The sequence below is a fragment of the Pholis gunnellus genome (assembly GCF_910591455.1).
Source record: "Pholis gunnellus genome assembly, chromosome: 5".
Taxonomy (NCBI): domain Eukaryota; kingdom Metazoa; phylum Chordata; class Actinopteri; order Perciformes; family Pholidae; genus Pholis; species Pholis gunnellus.
Window position 1 is genome coordinate 110,778 of NC_136531.1, and position 19,324 is coordinate 130,101.

General features: G+C 47.7%; 1 protein-coding gene across 1 annotated transcript in view; it reads left to right on the plus strand.

Moving 5' to 3' along the window:
* The window catches only part of LOC306696054 (spectrin beta chain, non-erythrocytic 1-like), a 38,342-nt gene that overhangs the window by 11,978 nt on the left and 7,040 nt on the right, over positions 1-19,324 (plus strand). Inside the window, exons 3-26 of the mRNA XM_079159542.1 lie at positions 1,303-1,454; positions 1,602-1,775; positions 6,945-7,036; positions 7,146-7,226; positions 7,373-7,488; positions 7,802-7,914; positions 8,071-8,258; positions 8,351-8,468; positions 9,068-9,226; positions 9,339-9,641; positions 9,827-9,980; positions 10,242-11,112; positions 11,200-11,337; positions 11,468-12,224; positions 12,655-12,857; positions 13,127-13,217; positions 13,322-13,468; positions 13,572-13,835; positions 14,839-15,063; positions 15,168-15,257; positions 15,501-15,761; positions 15,845-15,975; positions 16,133-16,337; positions 17,197-17,571. Of these exons, the coding sequence (XP_079015668.1) occupies positions 1,303-1,454; positions 1,602-1,775; positions 6,945-7,036; positions 7,146-7,226; positions 7,373-7,488; positions 7,802-7,914; positions 8,071-8,258; positions 8,351-8,468; positions 9,068-9,226; positions 9,339-9,641; positions 9,827-9,980; positions 10,242-11,112; positions 11,200-11,337; positions 11,468-12,224; positions 12,655-12,857; positions 13,127-13,217; positions 13,322-13,468; positions 13,572-13,835; positions 14,839-15,063; positions 15,168-15,257; positions 15,501-15,761; positions 15,845-15,975; positions 16,133-16,337; positions 17,197-17,571 (5,408 nt within the window). The remainder of the gene's footprint in view (positions 1-1,302; positions 1,455-1,601; positions 1,776-6,944; positions 7,037-7,145; positions 7,227-7,372; positions 7,489-7,801; positions 7,915-8,070; positions 8,259-8,350; positions 8,469-9,067; positions 9,227-9,338; positions 9,642-9,826; positions 9,981-10,241; positions 11,113-11,199; positions 11,338-11,467; positions 12,225-12,654; positions 12,858-13,126; positions 13,218-13,321; positions 13,469-13,571; positions 13,836-14,838; positions 15,064-15,167; positions 15,258-15,500; positions 15,762-15,844; positions 15,976-16,132; positions 16,338-17,196; positions 17,572-19,324) is intronic.

Sequence of the window (19,324 nt, forward strand, 5' to 3'; positions counted from 1 at the left end):
GTTATAATGATTCTGATCATAGATATTCAGCGTGTTCACAACTTTATCTTCATGTGTGTCAGAGATGAATTTAAATATACATCTTGAAACCTGCAAACCTATCTACGTCATGTTTTAATGTTTGTTAAACTCTCAGTAGTGATAACTAAATGATGTGCTTATTATACATATTACAAACTAAACACTTTAAAACTCTAAACAATAATTTAAATGAATCATTTATTTGTTGGTATGTTGGTCAGACACTATGCTACGCTGATTAGCGTAACATGTGGTGTTTGTTATAAATGTACGTTGGTACATAGAGGGTGATGAGAAGCTGTACATGGAGGGACTTAGGACCCAGGGGAATGTAGGTGAAGGAAACAGGAAGAGACGGAAGAGACGCCACACAAACATCTGTTCACCGCTCGCTGCCGGTTCTTGTGTTAAAAATGTCGCTTGATAATTCAAATAAAAACTGCGTTAATGTGCGATAAAATGATTGTCGGCGTTAATGAATGAATGCGTTAACACGATAATAACGCGTTAACTTGCCCAACACTAATATATACATACATATATATATATAAAATACGATGTGTGTGTGTGCAGGATGTTTGTTTCTTACTTCCTGTCCTTCAGTCAGGAATGTGAAGGAACAATGAAGGGAAACACCCCCCCCCCACCCCCCCCCTCCTTTTCACACCCATGATGACATCATTGTCAAACTGTAACGTCATTGGCTGATAGATGAAGCTCCTCCCAAGACGCTGTAAAACAATGTTTTATTGAATCAGAGCAGCAGCAGAAGAATGAGCAGCATGTAGCTGCTGCTGATTCAACACACACACACACACACACACGTAGACTTTGACCTCTGGACTCTTTTTCTTTCTGCTCCTGAAGACACGAGGACGTCTTCGTCTGCAAGTCAACTTTTTCTTTTCTTCTTCTGTGGTTTTTCTCTTTAAAATTGGGCTGCACATCTGAGGATTTAAAGACTTTTCTTTACACGATGAGCCACGTGGGACACAAATATAAATACTAGTCGATATAAATACTAGTTGATAAAAATACTAGTAGATTTAAATACTAGTTGGTAATCGGGGGGGCGATGGAGGACTCCAACTACAACCTGCTGGAGGGTCGATTCAAACAGCTACAAGGTAAGAAGAAGAAGAAGACTCAGGGGTCAGCCATGTTGGTTCTGGTCTCTGAGACCAGGTTCAGGTTCAATTCAAGACCACCTTCATCTGGACCATTTCCCGCTGGTCTCATGTGTGTGTGTGTGTGTGTGTGTGTGTGTGTGTGTGTGTGTAGATGAGCGGGAGGCGGTGCAGAAGAAGACCTTCACTAAGTGGGTGAACTCTCACTTGTCCAGAGTCTCCTGCAGGATCACAGACCTGTACCTGGACCTGAGGGACGGACGCATGCTCATCAAACTACTGGAAGTCCTGTCAGGAGAGAGACTGGTACAGTACGCACAGAGTACACATAGTACTCACAGAGTACACACTGAGTACACATTTAATTCACAGTAAATAATTTTTCTTTTTCTTCCTCTTTCTTCTTCTTTCTCTTTCTCTTTCTTCTTCTTCTTCCTCTTCGTTGGTATCCAGCCGAAGCCTACCAAAGGCCGGATGCGTATTCACTGTCTGGAAAACGTGGACAAAGCTCTGCAGTTCCTGAAGGAGCAGAGAGTTCACCTGGAGAACATGGGTTCTCACGACATCGTGGACGGGAACCACCGACTGGTGCTGGGCCTCATCTGGACCATCATCCTCCGCTTCCAGGTAACGACCTCACCTGAGAGGACAGGTAACCCTGAGGGTGTGACTAATACCTGGAACCATCGTGACCATCCCATAATGTTCGGATGCAATGTAAACTGTTGTATAATGCTCCAGTAAATAGGACGGACCTCAGATACGACTTGACAACGGGAGATATTCCCAGTCCCACCATAAAGCTAATGTTATGCTAATATAAAGCTAATGTTATGCTAATATAAAGCTAATGTTATGCTAGCATAAAGCTAATGTTATTCTAGTACAGAGCTAACGTTATGCTAGCATTAAAAATATATATAATATAACAAAATAAAAAACATTCACTTTAATAACTTTATCATGAAGTTCACCTGCGTTTATTAAACAGCTCAGATTAAAGTCCAGTTAGACCGTCGTAGTGGAAACACAGCCCAGGTGAGGTTAGTGTCATCACCGGTAAACACCAGACAGGTGGAGGTTAGTGTACTCACCTGTAAACACCAGACAGGTGGAGGTTAGTGTACTCACCTGTAAACACCAGACAGGTGGAGGTTAGTGTACTCACCTGTAAACAACAGACAGGTGGAGGTTAGGGTACTCAGTGGATAAAAACCAGACAGGTGGAGGTTAGGGTACTCACCTGTAAACACCAGACAGGTGGAGGTTAGTGTACTCACCTGTAAACAACAGACAGGTGGAGGTTAGTGTACTCACCTGTAAACACCAGACAGGTGGAGGTTAGTGTACTCACCTGTAAACAACAGACAGGTGGAGGTTAGGGTACTCAGTGGATAAAAACCAGACAGGTGGAGGTTAGGGTACTCACCTGTAAACAACAGACAGGTGGAGGTTAGTGTACTCACCTGTAAACACCAGACAGGTGGAGGTTAGTGTACTCACCTGTAAACACCAGACAGGTGGAGGTTAGGGTACTCACCTGTAAACACCAGACAGGTGGAGGTTAGTGTACTCACCTGTAAACACCAGACAGGTGGAGGTTAGTGTACTCACCTGTAAACAACAGACAGGTGGAGGTTAGGGTACTCAGTGGATAAAAACCAGACAGGTGGAGGTTAGGGTACTCAGTGGATAAAAACCAGACAGGTGGAGGTTAGGGTACTCAGTGGATAAAAACCAGACAGGTGGAGGTTAGGGTACTCACCTGTAAACACCAGACAGGTGGAGGTTAGGGTACTCAGTGGATAAAAACCAGACAGGTGGAGGTTAGGGTACTCACCTGTAAACACCAGACAGCTGGAGGTTAGGGTACTCACCTGTAAACACCAGACAGGTGGAGGTTAGTGTACTCACCTGTAAACAACAGACAGGTGGAGGTTAGGGTACTCAGTGGATAAAAACCAGACAGGTGGAGGTTAGGGTACTCACCTGTAAACACCAGACAGGTGGAGGTTAGTGTACTCACCTGTAAACAACAGACAGGTGGAGGTTAGTGTACTCACCTGTAAACAACAGACAGGTGGAGGTTAGGGTACTCAGTGGATAAAAACCAGACAGGTGGAGGTTAGGGTACTCACCTGTAAACACCAGACAGGTGGAGGTTAGTGTACTCACCTGTAAACACCAGACAGGTGGAGGTTAGTGTACTCACCTGTAAACAACAGACAGGTGGAGGTTAGGGTACTCAGTGGATAAAAACCAGACAGGTGGAGGTTAGGGTACTCACCTGTAAACACCAGACAGGTGGAGGTTAGTGTACTCACCTGTAAACACCAGACAGGTGGAGGTTAGTGTACTCACCTGTAAACACCAGACAGGTGGAGGTTAGTGTACTCACCTGTAAACAACAGACAGGTGGAGGTTAGGGTACTCACCTGTAAACACCAGACAGGTGGAGGTTAGTGTACTCACCTGTAAACAACAGACAGGTGGAGGTTAGTGTACTCACCTGTAAACACCAGACAGGTGGAGGTTAGTGTACTCACCTGTAAACAACAGACAGGTGGAGGTTAGGGTACTCAGTGGATAAAAACCAGACAGGTGGAGGTTAGGGTACTCACCTGTAAACAACAGACAGGTGGAGGATAGTGTACTCACCTGTAAACACCAGACAGGTGGAGGTTAGTGTACTCACCTGTAAACACCAGACAGGTGGAGGTTAGGGTACTCACCTGTAAACACCAGACAGGTGGAGGTTAGTGTACTCACCTGTAAACACCAGACAGGTGGAGGTTAGTGTACTCACCTGTAAACAACAGACAGGTGGAGGTTAGGGTACTCAGTGGATAAAAACCAGACAGGTGGAGGTTAGGGTACTCAGTGGATAAAAACCAGACAGGTGGAGGTTAGGGTACTCAGTGGATAAAAACCAGACAGGTGGAGGTTAGGGTACTCACCTGTAAACACCAGACAGGTGGAGGTTAGTGTACTCACCTATAAACAACAGACAGGTGGAGGTTAGTGTACTCACCTGTAAACACCAGACAGGTGGAGGTTAGTGTACTCACCTGTAAACAACAGACAGGTGGAGGTTAGGGTACTCAGTGGATAAAAACCAGACAGGTGGAGGTTAGGGTACTCACCTGTAAACACCAGACAGGTGGAGGTTAGTGTACTCACCTGTAAACACCAGACAGGTGGAGGTTAGTGTACTCACCTGTAAACAACAGACAGGTGGAGGTTAGGGTACTCAGTGGATAAAAACCAGACAGGTGGAGGTTAGGGTACTCACCTGTAAACACCAGACAGGTGGAGGTTAGTGTACTCACCTGTAAACACCAGACAGGTGGAGGTTAGTGTACTCACCTGTAAACACCAGACAGGTGGAGGTTAGTGTACTCACCTGTAAACAACAGACAGGTGGAGGTTAGGGTACTCACCTGTAAACACCAGACAGGTGGAGGTTAGTGTACTCACCTGTAAACAACAGACAGGTGGAGGTTAGTGTACTCACCTGTAAACACCAGACAGGTGGAGGTTAGTGTACTCACCTGTAAACAACAGACAGGTGGAGGTTAGGGTACTCAGTGGATAAAAACCAGACAGGTGGAGGTTAGGGTACTCACCTGTAAACAACAGACAGGTGGAGGTTAGTGTACTCACCTGTAAACACCAGACAGGTGGAGGTTAGTGTACTCACCTGTAAACACCAGACAGGTGGAGGTTAGGGTACTCACCTGTAAACACCAGACAGGTGGAGGTTAGTGTACTCACCTGTAAACACCAGACAGATGGAGGTTAGTGTACTCACCTGTAAACAACAGACAGGTGGAGGTTAGGGTACTCAGTGGATAAAAACCAGACAGGTGGAGGTTAGGGTACTCAGTGGATAAAAACCAGACAGGTGGAGGTTAGGGTACTCAGTGGATAAAAACCAGACAGGTGGAGGTTAGGGTACTCACCTGTAAACACCAGACAGGTGGAGGTTAGGGTACTCAGTGGATAAAAACCAGACAGGTGGAGGTTAGGGTACTCACCTGTAAACACCAGACAGCTGGAGGTTAGGGTACTCACCTGTAAACACCAGACAGGTGGAGGTTAGTGTACTCACCTGTAAACAACAGACAGGTGGAGGTTAGGGTACTCAGTGGATAAAAACCAGACAGGTGGAGGTTAGGGTACTCACCTGTAAACACCAGACAGGTGGAGGTTAGTGTACTCACCTGTAAACAACAGACAGGTGGAGGTTAGTGTACTCACCTGTAAACACCAGACAGGTGGAGGTTAGTGTACTCACCTGTAAACAACAGACAGGTGGAGGTTAGGGTACTCAGTGGATAAAAACCAGACAGGTGGAGGTTAGGGTACTCACCTGTAAACAACAGACAGGTGGAGGTTAGTGTACTCACCTGTAAACACCAGACAGGTGGAGGTTAGTGTACTCACCTGTAAACACCAGACAGGTGGAGGTTAGGGTACTCACCTGTAAACACCAGACAGGTGGAGGTTAGTGTACTCACCTGTAAACAACAGACAGGTGGAGGTTAGGGTACTCAGTGGATAAAAACCAGACAGGTGGAGGTTAGGGTACTCACCTGTAAACACCAGACAGGTGGAGGTTAGTGTACTCACCTGTAAACAACAGACAGGTGGAGGTTAGTGTACTCACCTGTAAACACCAGACAGGTGGAGGTTAGTGTACTCACCTGTAAACAACAGACAGGTGGAGGTTAGGGTACTCAGTGGATAAAAACCAGACAGGTGGAGGTTAGGGTACTCACCTGTAAACAACAGACAGGTGGAGGTTAGTGTACTCACCTGTAAACACCAGACAGGTGGAGGTTAGTGTACTCACCTGTAAACACCAGACAGGTGGAGGTTAGGGTACTCACCTGTAAACACCAGACAGGTGGAGGTTAGTGTACTCACCTGTAAACAACAGACAGGTGGAGGTTAGGGTACTCAGTGGATAAAAAACAGACAGGTGGAGGTTAGTGTACTCACCTGTAAACAACAGACAGGTGGAGGTTAGTGTACTCACCTGTAAACACCAGACAGGTGGAGGTTAGTGTACTCACCTGTAAACACCAGACAGGTGGAGGTTAGGGTACTCACCTGTAAACACCAGACAGGTGGAGGTTAGGGTACTCAGTGGATAAAAACCAGACAGGTGGAGGTTAGGGTACTCACCTGTAAACACCAGACAGGTGGAGGTTAGGGTACTCACCTGTAAACACCAGACAGGTGGAGGTTAGTGTACTCACCTGTAAACACCAGACAGGTGGAGGTTAGGGTACTCACCTGTAAACACCAGACAGGTGGAGGTTAGGGTACTCACCTGTAAACACCAGACAGGTGGAGGTTAGTGTACTCACCTGTAAACAACAGACAGGTGGAGGTTAGGGTACTCACCTGTAAACACCAGACAGGTGGAGGTTAGGGTACTCACCTGTAAACACCAGACAGGTGGAGGTTAGTGTACTCACCTGTAAACACCAGACAGGTGGAGGTTAGGGTACTCACCTGTAAACACCAGACAGGTGGAGGTTAGTGTACTCACCTGTAAACAACAGACAGGTGGAGGTTAGGGTACTCACCTCTAAACACCAGACAGGTGGAGGTTAGGGTACTCAGTGGATAAAAACCAGACAGGTGGAGGTTAGGGTACTCACCTGTAAACAACAGACAGGTGGAGGTTAGGGTACTCACCTGTAAACAACAGACAGGTGGAGGTTAGGGTACTCACCTGTAAACAACAGACAGGTGGAGGTGTGACTGTGATGTGTTGTGTCTCAGATTCAGGACATCAGAGTGGAGACTGAAGACAACAAAGAGAAGAGATCAGCTAAAGACGCTCTGCTGCTCTGGTGTCAGATGAAGACAGCGGGGTGAGTACCTGTATTTATACTACTGTTATTTCTACTACTACTACTACTATTGAGTACTCCTGATACTTCGACCATGTTTGGTGTGTTTACTCTGACATTGTTTCTTCAGATATCCCAACGTGAACATCCACAACTTCAGCACCAGCTGGAGAGACGGCATGGCCTTCAACGCTCTCATCCACAAGCACAGGTAACCTCTTCATCATCATCATCATCATCATCATCATCATCATCATCATCATCATCATCATCATCATCATCATCATCATCATCATCATCATCATCATCACTTTAAACCATTTCCAGCTGATAAATAAAGTTGTTTCTCACTTTCAGATCCGACCTGATAGATTTCGACAAACTGAAGAAGTCCAACGCTCACCACAACCTGCAGAACGCTTTCAACCTGGCAGAGCAACACCTGGGCCTCACCAAGCTGCTGGATCCAGAGGGTAACCTACTGGACCGGTTTAACTAAACCTGACCTAAAACACAACCAGTTTAACTAAACCTGACCTGAAACACAACCAGTTCAACTAAACCTGACCTAAAACACAACCAGTTCAACTAAACCTGACCTAAAACACATACAGTTTAACTAAACCTGACCTGAAACACAACCAGTTTAACTAAACCTGACCTGAAACACAACCAAATGATTTAAACCTGACCTAAAACACAAGTTTAACTAAACCTGACCTGAGACAACCAGTTTAACTAGACTTGACCTGAAACACACATCTGGTTTTACATTTTGTGTTGCAGATATCAGCGTGGACCATCCTGATGAGAAATCCGTCATCACCTACGTGGTGACGTATTACCACTACTTCTCCAAGATGAAAGCTCTAAAGGTGGAGGGCAAACGCATCGGAAAGGTCAGAAAACAGATTCAAACACCAACAAACATTTATTTATAATATTATATTGTATTCACCAGATCAATATTAGAAATAATCATTTCTAACCATAATACAGCAGCCAGTTTGTTCTGATGTTCAGACAGAGTCAAACATCTTTGTTTCTTTGTCCAGGTGTTGGATAACGCCATCGAGACGGAGAAGATGATCGAGAAGTACGAGTCTCTGGCCTCAGACCTGCTGGAGTGGATCGAACAGACCATCATCATCCTCAACAACAGGAGGTTTGCCAACGCTCTGGTCGGAGTCCAGCAGCAGCTTCAGGCCTTCAACACCTACCGAACCGTGGAGAAACCCCCAAAGTCAGAACCTTCAGCTTGTAGTTTGATCAAACAAAACATTTCAGAACTCCACAAACTAACTGAGAACTTATGTCTCTCTTGTCCGTCTTCAGGTTCACAGAGAAGGGAAACCTGGAGGTTCTTCTCTTCACCATCCAGAGTAAGATGAGAGCCAACAACCAGAAGGTCTACATGCCCCGAGAGGGAAAACTCATCTCAGATATCAACAAGGTGAGAGCTGCTCCACCTCCAGTCATGAATGTGTAATAAAAAACACCTTCAGTTTACTCTGTGTTTCCGACACTTTAATGACAAATGATTCATTGATTAATCAATGATATAATTGACAGATATAAAGAAAATCATTAGTTTCACTAAACAAATGTCTTGTTTGATATTTTATTTCTCATCAAATCAGCTGAAGATGATTAAAGTTAATTCTGAAAATAACTTTTTAAAAGGCTGAAATGAAACATGGCTGTTGTCTAATTAATGTGTCTGTTATTTAAACATTTCAATACATATTTAATCGTTTAATATCTAATGCTACTCATGTAGTGTTTCAGCCAAGACATTCTGCTTACAGATCTTACCTCAATCTTTGGTTAAGTATCTTTGACTTTGACTCGATAAGACATTCTATTTGGTTTCCATATAGGAATTTGTAGACTCAAGACAAAGCTTTTCAAACCCTGAACCAGGCTCACAGGGACTGAGGTTTGAGGACTGTTTTGTTGCTGCAGTAGTTCATGTAGGCAGCTTCTGCTTCACCAGCTCCCAGCTCTCTTTGTGGAGAAGTGTTTGATGGTGATGATGTTTTTCGCCGTCAGGCCTGGGAGCGACTGGAGAAGGCGGAGCATGAGAGGGAGCTGGCTCTGAGGATGGAGCTGATTCGTCAGGAGAAACTGGAACAACTCGCCAGACGCTTCGACCGCAAGGCGGCCATGAGAGAGACCTGGCTCAGTGAGAACCAGAGACTGGTGTCACAGGTAAGAAGACGCATCCAGGTGATGCTCCACGTTAGCGTCAACTGCAACTAAAGAAATTGAACTGCATGTGTTTTGTTTCATGGGTGCACTGCTGCCTCCTTTCTCTCTCCAGGACAACTTTGGTTTCGACCTTCAGGCCGTTGAGGCGGGCAACAAGAAGCACGAGGCCATTGAGACGGACATCGCGGCGTACGAGGAGCGCGTCCAGGCCGTGGTCTCCGTAGCGAAGGAGCTGGATGTGGAGCACTACCACGACATCAAACGTATCACGGCCAGGAAGGACAACGTGATCCGGCTGTGGGAGTACCTGCTGGAGCTGCTGAAGGCCCGCAGACAGAGACTGGAGATGAACCTGGGCCTGCAGAGAGTCTTCCAGGAGATGCTCTACATCATGGACTGGATGGACGAGATGAAGGTACGATGATGAAACAAACCCCAAACATGGAGAAGATGGAGATCACTTTAATTTCTTCATCACAGAGAGGGGCCAGAAACGGGAAGTAACTGTTAGCTTCCTAAAGCGTTTCTCTTCTAATCTTTGAATTCGAGGAGGAACCCTAACTATTGGTCTTCTGTGTCTGTCTGTCTTTTGGTTTCCAGATGTTGTTGCTGTCTCAGGATTATGGGAAGCATCTATTAGGTGTGGAGGACCTGCTGCAGAAACACGTCCTGGTTGAGGCTGACATCGCCATCCAGGCTGACCGGGTGAAGGCAGTCGGCACCAACGCCACCAAGTACTCCGTCAACGACGACGGTGAGCAGCGTGATCTGAAACATTCTGTCTAAATTAGATGTCGTTTTTTATTCATCAGTTGTTTTGTGTTCTGTTTTTTACAAATGATTTTCTAACAAGGTGCAGGGAAATTAGTCAGGCATTTTACTTTGATAAGGTTAAACAGTGACAGCTTATTTCTCTAGTTATTTGTGGCAGCAGCATAAAGTCTAGATTACTTCAGAACTTAAATACAAGAACTAAATCAGTTAAGTGCTGATAATAATGTGGGTTATTGTCCAGGCTACAAGCCCTGTGACCCTCAGGTCATCCAGGACCGGGTCTCCCACCTGGAGTTCTGCTACCAGGAGCTGACCCAGCTCGCCGCTGAGCGCCGCGCCCGCCTTGAGGAGTCCCGCCGTCTCTGGAAGTTCTTCTGGGAGATGGCCGAAGAGGAAGGCTGGATCCGTGAGAAGGAGCAGATCCTGTCATCTGTCGAGCACGGCAAGGACCTGACGGGGGCACTACGCCTCCTCAGCCAGCAGCGCGCCCTGGAGGATGAGATGAGCGGCCGCGCCGGCCACCTCAAGCACACCATCGCAGAGGGCCAGGCCATGGTGCAGACCGACCACTTCGCCGCCACCAAGATCCAGGAACGTATCGATGACCTGCAGGCTCAGTGGGCGGCGCTGGAGCAGCTGGCGGCGGCGAGAAGAAAGAGGCTGGAGGAGGCTCTGGCACTGCACCAGTTCCAGGTCGATGCAGATGATGTGGACGCCTGGACACTGGATGCCCTGCGAATCGTCTCCAGCGGAGAGACGGGCCACGACGAATTCTCTACCCAGGCTCTCTTCAGGAAGCACAAGGACGCGGCCGCGGAGGTGGCCAGCTACCGACCGGTCATTGACTCACTCCACGAGCAGGCTGCCTTACTGCCTCAAGAGGAGGCCGAGTCAGAGGAGGTGCGTGGACGTCTGGCCGGCATCGAGGAGCGCCACAAGGAGGTGACAGAACTGACGAAGCTGAGGAAGCAGGCACTGCACGATGCTCTGGCACTCTACAAGATGTTCAGTGAGGCCAACGCCTGTGAGGTTTGGATCGACGAGAAGGAGCAGTGGCTGAACAGCATGGAGATCCCTGAGAAACTGGAGGACCTTGAGGTCATACAGCACAGGTAGGACTACAAGATTCTGCATACATGTTTGGCACTGTCCACCTCTTTCAGCCAGCACTGTATTCATGTGGACTGTGTCTTTGGCAGGTTTGAGAGTCTGGAGCCGGAGATGAATAACCAGGCATCTCGTGTTGCTGTGGTAAACCAGATCGCCCGGCAGCTGATGCACAATGGTCACCCGAGTGAAAAAGACATCAAGACCCAGCAGGACAAACTCAACAACAGGTACAAACAGATATAACATGTAATAATCAGTTGTCTTGGAATAGCAAAACAGACTACAAAGATGCAACAAAGTCTGTTTGTAAACACCATGAAAGTGTTGGTGTGATGGTATCCTCTCCTCTACTTCTAGGTGGAGCCAGTTCCGAGATCTGGTGGACCAGAAAAAAGAGTCCCTGAACTCGGCACTGGGTGTGCAGAACTACCACCTCGACTGCAACGAGACAAAGTCCTGGATCAAAGAGAAGACCAAGGTCATCGAGTCCACCCAGGAGCTGGGTAACGACCTCACTGGGGTCATGGCCCTGCAGCGCAAACTGACCGGTATGGAGCGCGACCTGGCTGCCATCGAGGACAAACTGGGCGATCTGCAAGGCGAGGCCCAGCGGCTGGCTGAGGAACACCCCGACCAGGCAAAGGCCATCACAGGCCGTCTGGCTGAGATCACCGCCGTCTGGGAGGAAATGAAGAACACTCTGAAGAACCGCGAGGAGTCATTGGGCGAGGCCAGGAAGCTGCAGCAGTTCCTGCGAGAGTTGGACGACTTCCAGTCCTGGCTGTCTCGCACTCAGACGGCCATCGCCTCCGAGGACATGCCCAACACTCTGGCTGAGGCCGAGAAGCTCATGGCCCAGCACGAAGGCATCAAGAACGAGATCCGGAACTACGAAGAGGACTACCAGAAGATGCGGGACATGGGGGACATGGTGACACGGGGCCAGACGGACGCGCAGTACATGTTCCTTCGACAGAGGCTTCAGGCGCTCGACACTGGCTGGAACGAACTGCACAAGATGTGGGAGAACAGACAGAACCTGCTGTCCCAGTCTCATGCCTATCAGCTGTTTCTCAGGGACACCAAGCAGGCAGAGGCCTTCCTCAACAACCAGGTAAACACAAAGAGATTCACTGCAGTCGAGTGTCTTTTAATGTCATGGGGTTAACGTGGATCAGGATTGGACCCATTCTAGTAATGCAGGTGACCAAAGAACCTGATCTGAAAACAAAGTGACACTCTAAAAAGAACCCACATTTTGACATTGTTATTGATGTTTTCTGGTCTCTGTATCAGAGCAGATCACTTTGTCCAAATCAATCTATTCAACCAGCTCAGGACTCCTGTATTTTCCTGATTTGCATGGATATGCAGGTCCTCAGAGGACCAGCAACACAGATAGGTACAGATATCCAGAAGATGAACCCTTATCATTTAATGATGACCTCAAGGGTCATCCTTACATAAACATTCCCCTGCTACTGTTACTGTCCCACAAACGGACCTGTAGTGGTACTGAACCCGGTGTTCTTGCCCCCCCACAGGAGTACGTCCTGGCTCACACCGAGATGCCCACCACTCTCGAGGGTGCCGAGGCCGCCATCAAGAAGCAGGAGGATTTCATGACCACCATGGACGCCAACGAAGACAAGATCAACGGCGTGGTGGAGGCCGGCAGGCGGCTGGCCAGCGACGGAAACATCAACGCCGAACGCATCCAGGAGAGAGTCGCCTCCATCGACGACAGGTGGCCATCAGCTTCAGATCACTTTTCAGACATTTCAGAGTTAATTGGACCATTTTTAGAAAGAGTTCTCTACAAGTTCATACTTTTATGAGTTAAAGTAACCCTCCCAGTGCATTACTCTCCATAACGGCATTGGTCAGAGTGGATTATTTCTGTTTTTTGCTATGGTGACTTCCTGTTACTTTTCCTATAGGTAGGAGAATTTGTTGCCTGATTGTTGATGATTGTAGAACCCCCGTGTTGATCTGACCTCGTCCTCCATGTTTCAGACACAAGAAGAACCGGGAGGCTGCAGTGGAGCTGCTGATGAGACTGAAGGACAACAGAGATCTGCAGAAGTTCCTGCAGGACTGCCAGGAGGTAAGTCTCATTGGTTTTGTCCAGAAGATGATAGAAATGTATTGATCCCAGGATGAACCTTTTGGACTTCAGTGATATAACTAACATTCAGTGTTTGTGTCCAGCTGTCTCTGTGGATCAATGAGAAGATGCTCACGGCTCAGGATATGACCTACGACGAGGCCAGGAACCTGCACAGCAAGTGGCTGAAGCACCAGGCCTTCATGGCCGAACTGCAGTCCAACAAAGAGTGGCTGGACAAGATCCAGAAGGTACGGAGGGTCTTAACTCTGACTCGTTGGACACAACAGTAGTAGTGTATATATATGTTTATATACAGAAGTGGACAGAGTGTTTTTGTTTGTGTGGCTGTAGGACGGGATGCTGCTGGTGTCTGAGAAGCCGGAGACGGAGGCGGTGGTGAAGGAGAAGATGGCGGCACTGCACGCCATGTGGGAGGAGCTAGAGTCGACCACGCAGACCAAAGCTCAGTGTCTGTTCGACGCCAACAAGGCCGAGCTGTTCACTCAGAGCTGCGCCGACCTGGACAAGTGGATGGGAGGCCTGGAGGGTCAGATCCAGTCCGACGACTACGGCAAAGACCTGACCTCCGTCAACATCCTGCTGAAGAAACAACAGGTACGCTCGCATGTAGTACTGCTAGTACTGAGACAAGATGCAGTACTAGCAGTGGAAGAAATACACCACTTTATACTTCTGCTGCCTACATTTACAGATTCAGGTATTAGTATTTAACTCTGTGATAATAATGCAGGGTACAAGTACTTCTTTCATCACTGATAAGCGTAGCTTCAAAGCTTGAACTTCAAAGCTCTGGTTGTGTGGGAAGTTCTCCCACAACCTCCCTTCTCCGTGCTCTACACCGGCTCCCTGTAAGAGCTCTCATCCAGGTTCAGACTCTGGTGCTAGTCTACAGGTTCAGACTCTGGTGATAGCCTACAGGTTCAGACTCTGGTGCTAGTCTACAGGTTCAGACTCTGGTGATAGCCTACAGGTTCAGACTCTGGTGCTAGTCTACAGGTTCAGACTCTGGTGCTAGTCTACAGGTTCAGACTCTGGTGCTAGTCTACAGGTTCAGACTCTGGTGCTAGCCTACAGGTTCAGACTCTGGTGCTAGTCTACAGGTTCAGACTCTGGTGCTAGCCTACAGGGCAGTGAAAGGAACAGCTCCTTCCTGTCTCCAGGCCATGGTCTAGCCCTACACCCCCCCGACCACTTGGCTCTGCTGCCTCGGGGCGATCGGTTCCCCGTCGCTCAGAGGTCCCTGTGGCCGATGGACCCGGTCTCTGTACTCTGTCCTGGCCCCACGATGGTGGAATGAACTCCCCACTGACGTCAGGACAGCAGAGTCGCTGCCCATCTTCCATCAGGCTGAAGACTCACCTCTTCATGAAGCTCTACCCTGAGCCTTCCTCTCAGCACTGGTTGTGTTCATGCTAGTGTGTTTCTGTACGTCTGCTCTGGTTTCTGCTCTGAGATGTTTAAAGGAGATGAACTCATGACTTCTGGTGACGAGTAGTTCTCTTGAACACTATGTTGAACACACTTATTTAGCGTCTGCTAAATGACTGTAATGTAACGTAGTACTAGTATTAACAGTAGTACTGTGGTTGTCCCGTAGATGCTGGAGAAGCAGGTAGAGGTGCGGCAGAAGGAGGTAGTGGAGCTGCAGACCCAGGTCAAGGCTCTGGGTCAGGAGGTGAAGGACACTGACGAGGTGGACGGGCGGAGGCAGCTGGTGGAGATGAAGTTCCAGGAGCTGCTGGATCCACTTCGCCACCGCAAGAACTTCCTGGTGGAGTCCAGAGAGGTTCACCAGTTCAACCGAGATGTGGAGGACGAGATCGTACGTACCCAGAGAGTCCAGAGTCTCGTGAAGTGGTCTCTTACCGTATAAATGTCTCTCTGTATTAAACCTGCAGAAGGCTCAGGGTGTGTTTTGTCTTCCAGCTGTGGGTCCAGGAGAGGATGGCCGTGGCCACGTCCTCGGACCACGGACACAACCTGCAGACGGTCCAGCTGCTCATCAAGAAGAACCAGGTGAGATGAACCGGAGACGGAGAGTCCTGTAGACCTGGATCAGGACATCATTTCTAGTCTCTGATCTCTGATAATGTTACATTGTAAACAACCAATCAGTGTTTAAATCAACAGGAGGAGAGCTAGTAACGTTAGCAGCACCGCTAACGGCTAACCAACGGAGGGTCACTTCAGTGACGTCATGATGCCTTCAGGCTCTGCTCAGGTAAACTATAACGGTGTCATGACTCTCTTCCTCCTCAGACCCTGCAGAAGGAGATCCAGGGTCATCAGCCTCGTATTGACGACATCCTACAGCGCAGCCGGAGCCTCCTGGGGGACGTGATCCGTCAGCGTCTGGACGACCTGCAGGAGCTGTGGCGGCGGCTGACGGAGGAGGCGGAGCTTCGCCACGGCCGTCTGGAGGAGGCGCACCAGGCCCAGCAGTACTACTTCGACGCCGCCGAGGCCGAGGCCTGGATGAGCGAGCAGGAGCTGTACATGATGTCAGAGGAGAAGGCCAAGGTGGGGGGGTTCTGATAAAGGTGATGAATACTGAGCGGATAAAGATATGTACGATGTTGTAAACGCGTCGTCGTTCTCTCCAGGACGAGCTGAGCGCCGTCACCATGCAGAAGAAGCACCAGATCGTAGAGCAGGCGGTGGAGGACTACGCCGAGACCGTCCACCAGCTGTCCAAGACCAGCAGAGGACTGGTGGCCGACGGGCACCCGGAGAGGTGAGTTTTACTGCACCTGTGAGGACACCCAGATCAATTCATATGTAGTTCACCCCACGACCCTGGACCACACACTGTGTGTGTGTGTGTGTGTGTGTGTGTGTGTGTGTGTGTGTGTGTGTGTGTGTGTGTGTGTGTGTGTGTGTGTGTGTGTCAGTGAGCGAATCAGCATGCGGCAGTCTCAGGTGGATAAGCTGTACGCGGGCTTGAAGGACCTATCAGAGGAGAGGCGGGGCAAATTGGACGAGAGGCTCCGCCTCTTCCAGCTGAACCGGGAGGTGGACGACCTGGAGCAGTGGATCGCTGAGCGGGAGGTGGTGGCCGGGTCTCACGAGCTGGGACAGGACTACGAGCACGTTACGGTGCGTTATAAATATATCAGTGCTGGGCAACGATTACAATTTTTAATCGCATGATTTTTCTGCGATTAATCTCATTGTTATGTTAAAGTTCATAATGAATCTAAAGTAGTGTGTTGAGCTCTTCTATGTTAAAGTGCTGCTCTATGAACTAAAGGTCAATAACATTTGGTTTAAACACTTTAAACTCATCAGGTTCTTGTTAACAGCAGGATTCTCTTCACACAGCAGCAGTTATAACACAGTTATAATGATTCTGATCATAGATATTCAGCCGGTGTTCACAACTTTATCTTCATGTGTGTCAGAGATGAATTTAAATATACATCTTAAACCTGAAACCTATCTACGTCATGTTTTTATGTTTGTTAAATTCTCAGTAGTGATAACTAAATGATATGATTATTATACATATTACAAACTAAACACTTTAAAAACTCTAAAAGATAATTTAAATGAATCATTTATTTGTTGGTATGTTGTTCAGACACTATGCTACGCTGATTAGCGTAACATGTGTGGTGTTTGTTGTAAATGTACGTTGGTACATAGAGGTGATGAGAAGCTGTACGTGGAGGGACTTAGGACCCAGGGGACTGTAGAGGAAGGAAACAGGAAGTGACGCCACACAAACAGCTGTTCACCGCTCGCTGCTGTTCTTGTGTTAAAAATGTTCGCTTAATAATTAAAATAAAAACTGCGTTAATGTGCGATAAAATGATTGTCGGCGTTAATGAATGAATGCGTTAACACGATAATAACGCGTTAACTTGCCCAACACTAATATATACATACAACCACCACCACGACCTGAGCGTGTCTTTAGTCACCTGACCTCTGACCTCTGACCTCCTGTGCTCAGATGTTGCAGGAGCGTTTCCGTGAGTTTGCTCGGGACACCGGAAACATCGGTCAGGAGCGCGTGGACTCTGTCAACCGTCTGGCGGATGAGCTGATCAACGCCGGTCACGGCGACGCGGCGACGGTGGCGGAGTGGAAGGACGGGCTGAACGAGGCCTGGGCCGACCTGCTGGAGCTCATCGACACCCGGACGCAGATCCTCGCCGCCTCCTTTGAGCTCCACAAGTTCTACCACGATGGAAAGGAGATCCTGGGACGCATCATGGACAAGCAGAAGAAGCTGCCGGAGGAGGTCGGCCGCGACCAGAACACGGTGGAGACGCTCCAGAGGATGCACACCACCTTCGAACACGACATCCAGGCCCTGGGAACACAGGTCGGTCACACCTACCTGGCTTTATGGGGACACGGTGTGTTTATAAGGACACGGTGTGTTTATAAGGACACGGTGTGTTTATAGAGACACGGTGTGTTTATAAGGACACGGTGTGTTTATAAGGACACGGTGTGTTTATAGAGACACGGTGTGTTTATAGAGACACGGTGTGTTTATAAGGACACGGTGTGTTTATAAGGACACGGTGTGTTTATAGAGACACGGTGTGTTTATAGAGACACGGTGTGTTTATAAGGACACGGTGTGTTTATAAGGACACGGTGTGTTTATAAGGACACGGTGTGTTTATAAGGACACGGTGTGTTTATAAGGACACGGTGTGTTTATAAGGACACGGTGTGTTTATAGAGACACGGTGTGTTTATAGAGACACGGTGTGTTTATAGAGACACGGTGTGTTTATAAGGACACGGTGTGTTTATAAGGACACGGTGTGTTTATAAGGACACGGTGTGTTTATAAGGACACGGTGTGTTTATAGAGACACGGTGTGTTTATAAGGACACGGTGTGTTTATAAGGACACGGTGTGTTTATAGAGACACGGTGTGTTTATAAGGACACGGTGTGTTTATAAGGACATGGTGTGTTTATAGAGACACGGTGTGTTTATAGAGACACGGTGTGTTTATAGAGACACGGTGTGTTTATAAGGACACGGTGTGTTTATAGAGACACGGTGTGTTTATAAGGACACGGTGTGTTTATCAGGACACGGTGTGTTTATAAGGACACGGTGTGTTTATAAGGACACGGTGTGTTAATAAGGACACGGTGTGTTTATAAGGACACGGTGTGTTAATAGAGACACGGTGTGTTTATAAGGACACGGTGTGTTTATAAGGACACGGTGTGTTAATAAGGACACGGTGTGTTTATAGAGACACGGTGTGTTTATAAGGACACGGTGTGTTTATAAGGACATGGTGTGTTTATAGAGACACGGTGTGTTTATAGAGACACGGTGTGTTTATAAGGACACGGTGTGTTTATAGAGACACGGTGTGTTTATAAGGACACGGTGTGTTTATCAGGACACGGTGTGTTAATAAGGACACGGTGTGTTTATAAGGACACGGTGTGTTAATAAGGACACGGTGTGTTTATAAGGACACGGTGTGTTAATAGAGACACGGTGTGTTAATAAGGACACGGTGTGTTTATAAGGACACGGTGTGTTAATAAGGACACGGTGTGTTTATAGAGACACGGTGTGTTTATAAGGACACGGTGTGTTAATAAGGACACGGTGTGTTTATAAGGACACGGTGTGTTAATAAGGACACGGTGTGTTTATAAGGACACGGTGTGTTTATAGAGACACGGTGTGTTTATAAGGACACGGTGTGTTAATAAGGACACGGTGTGTTTATAAGGACACGGTGTGTTAATAAGGACACGGTGTGTTTATAAGGACACGGTGTGTTTATAAGGACACGGTGTGTTTATAGAGACACGGTGTGTTTATAGAGACACGGTGTGTTTATAAGGACACGGTGTGTTTATAAGGACACGGTGTGTTTATAGAGACACGGTGTGTTTATAAGGACACGGTGTGTTTATAAGGACACGGTGTGTTTATAGAGACACGGTGTGTTTATAGAGACACGGTGTGTTTATAGAGACACGGTGTGTTTATAGAGACACGGTGTGTTTATAAGGACACGGTGTGTTTATAAGGACACGGTGTGTTTATAAGGACACGGTGTGTTTATAAGGACACGGTGTGTTTA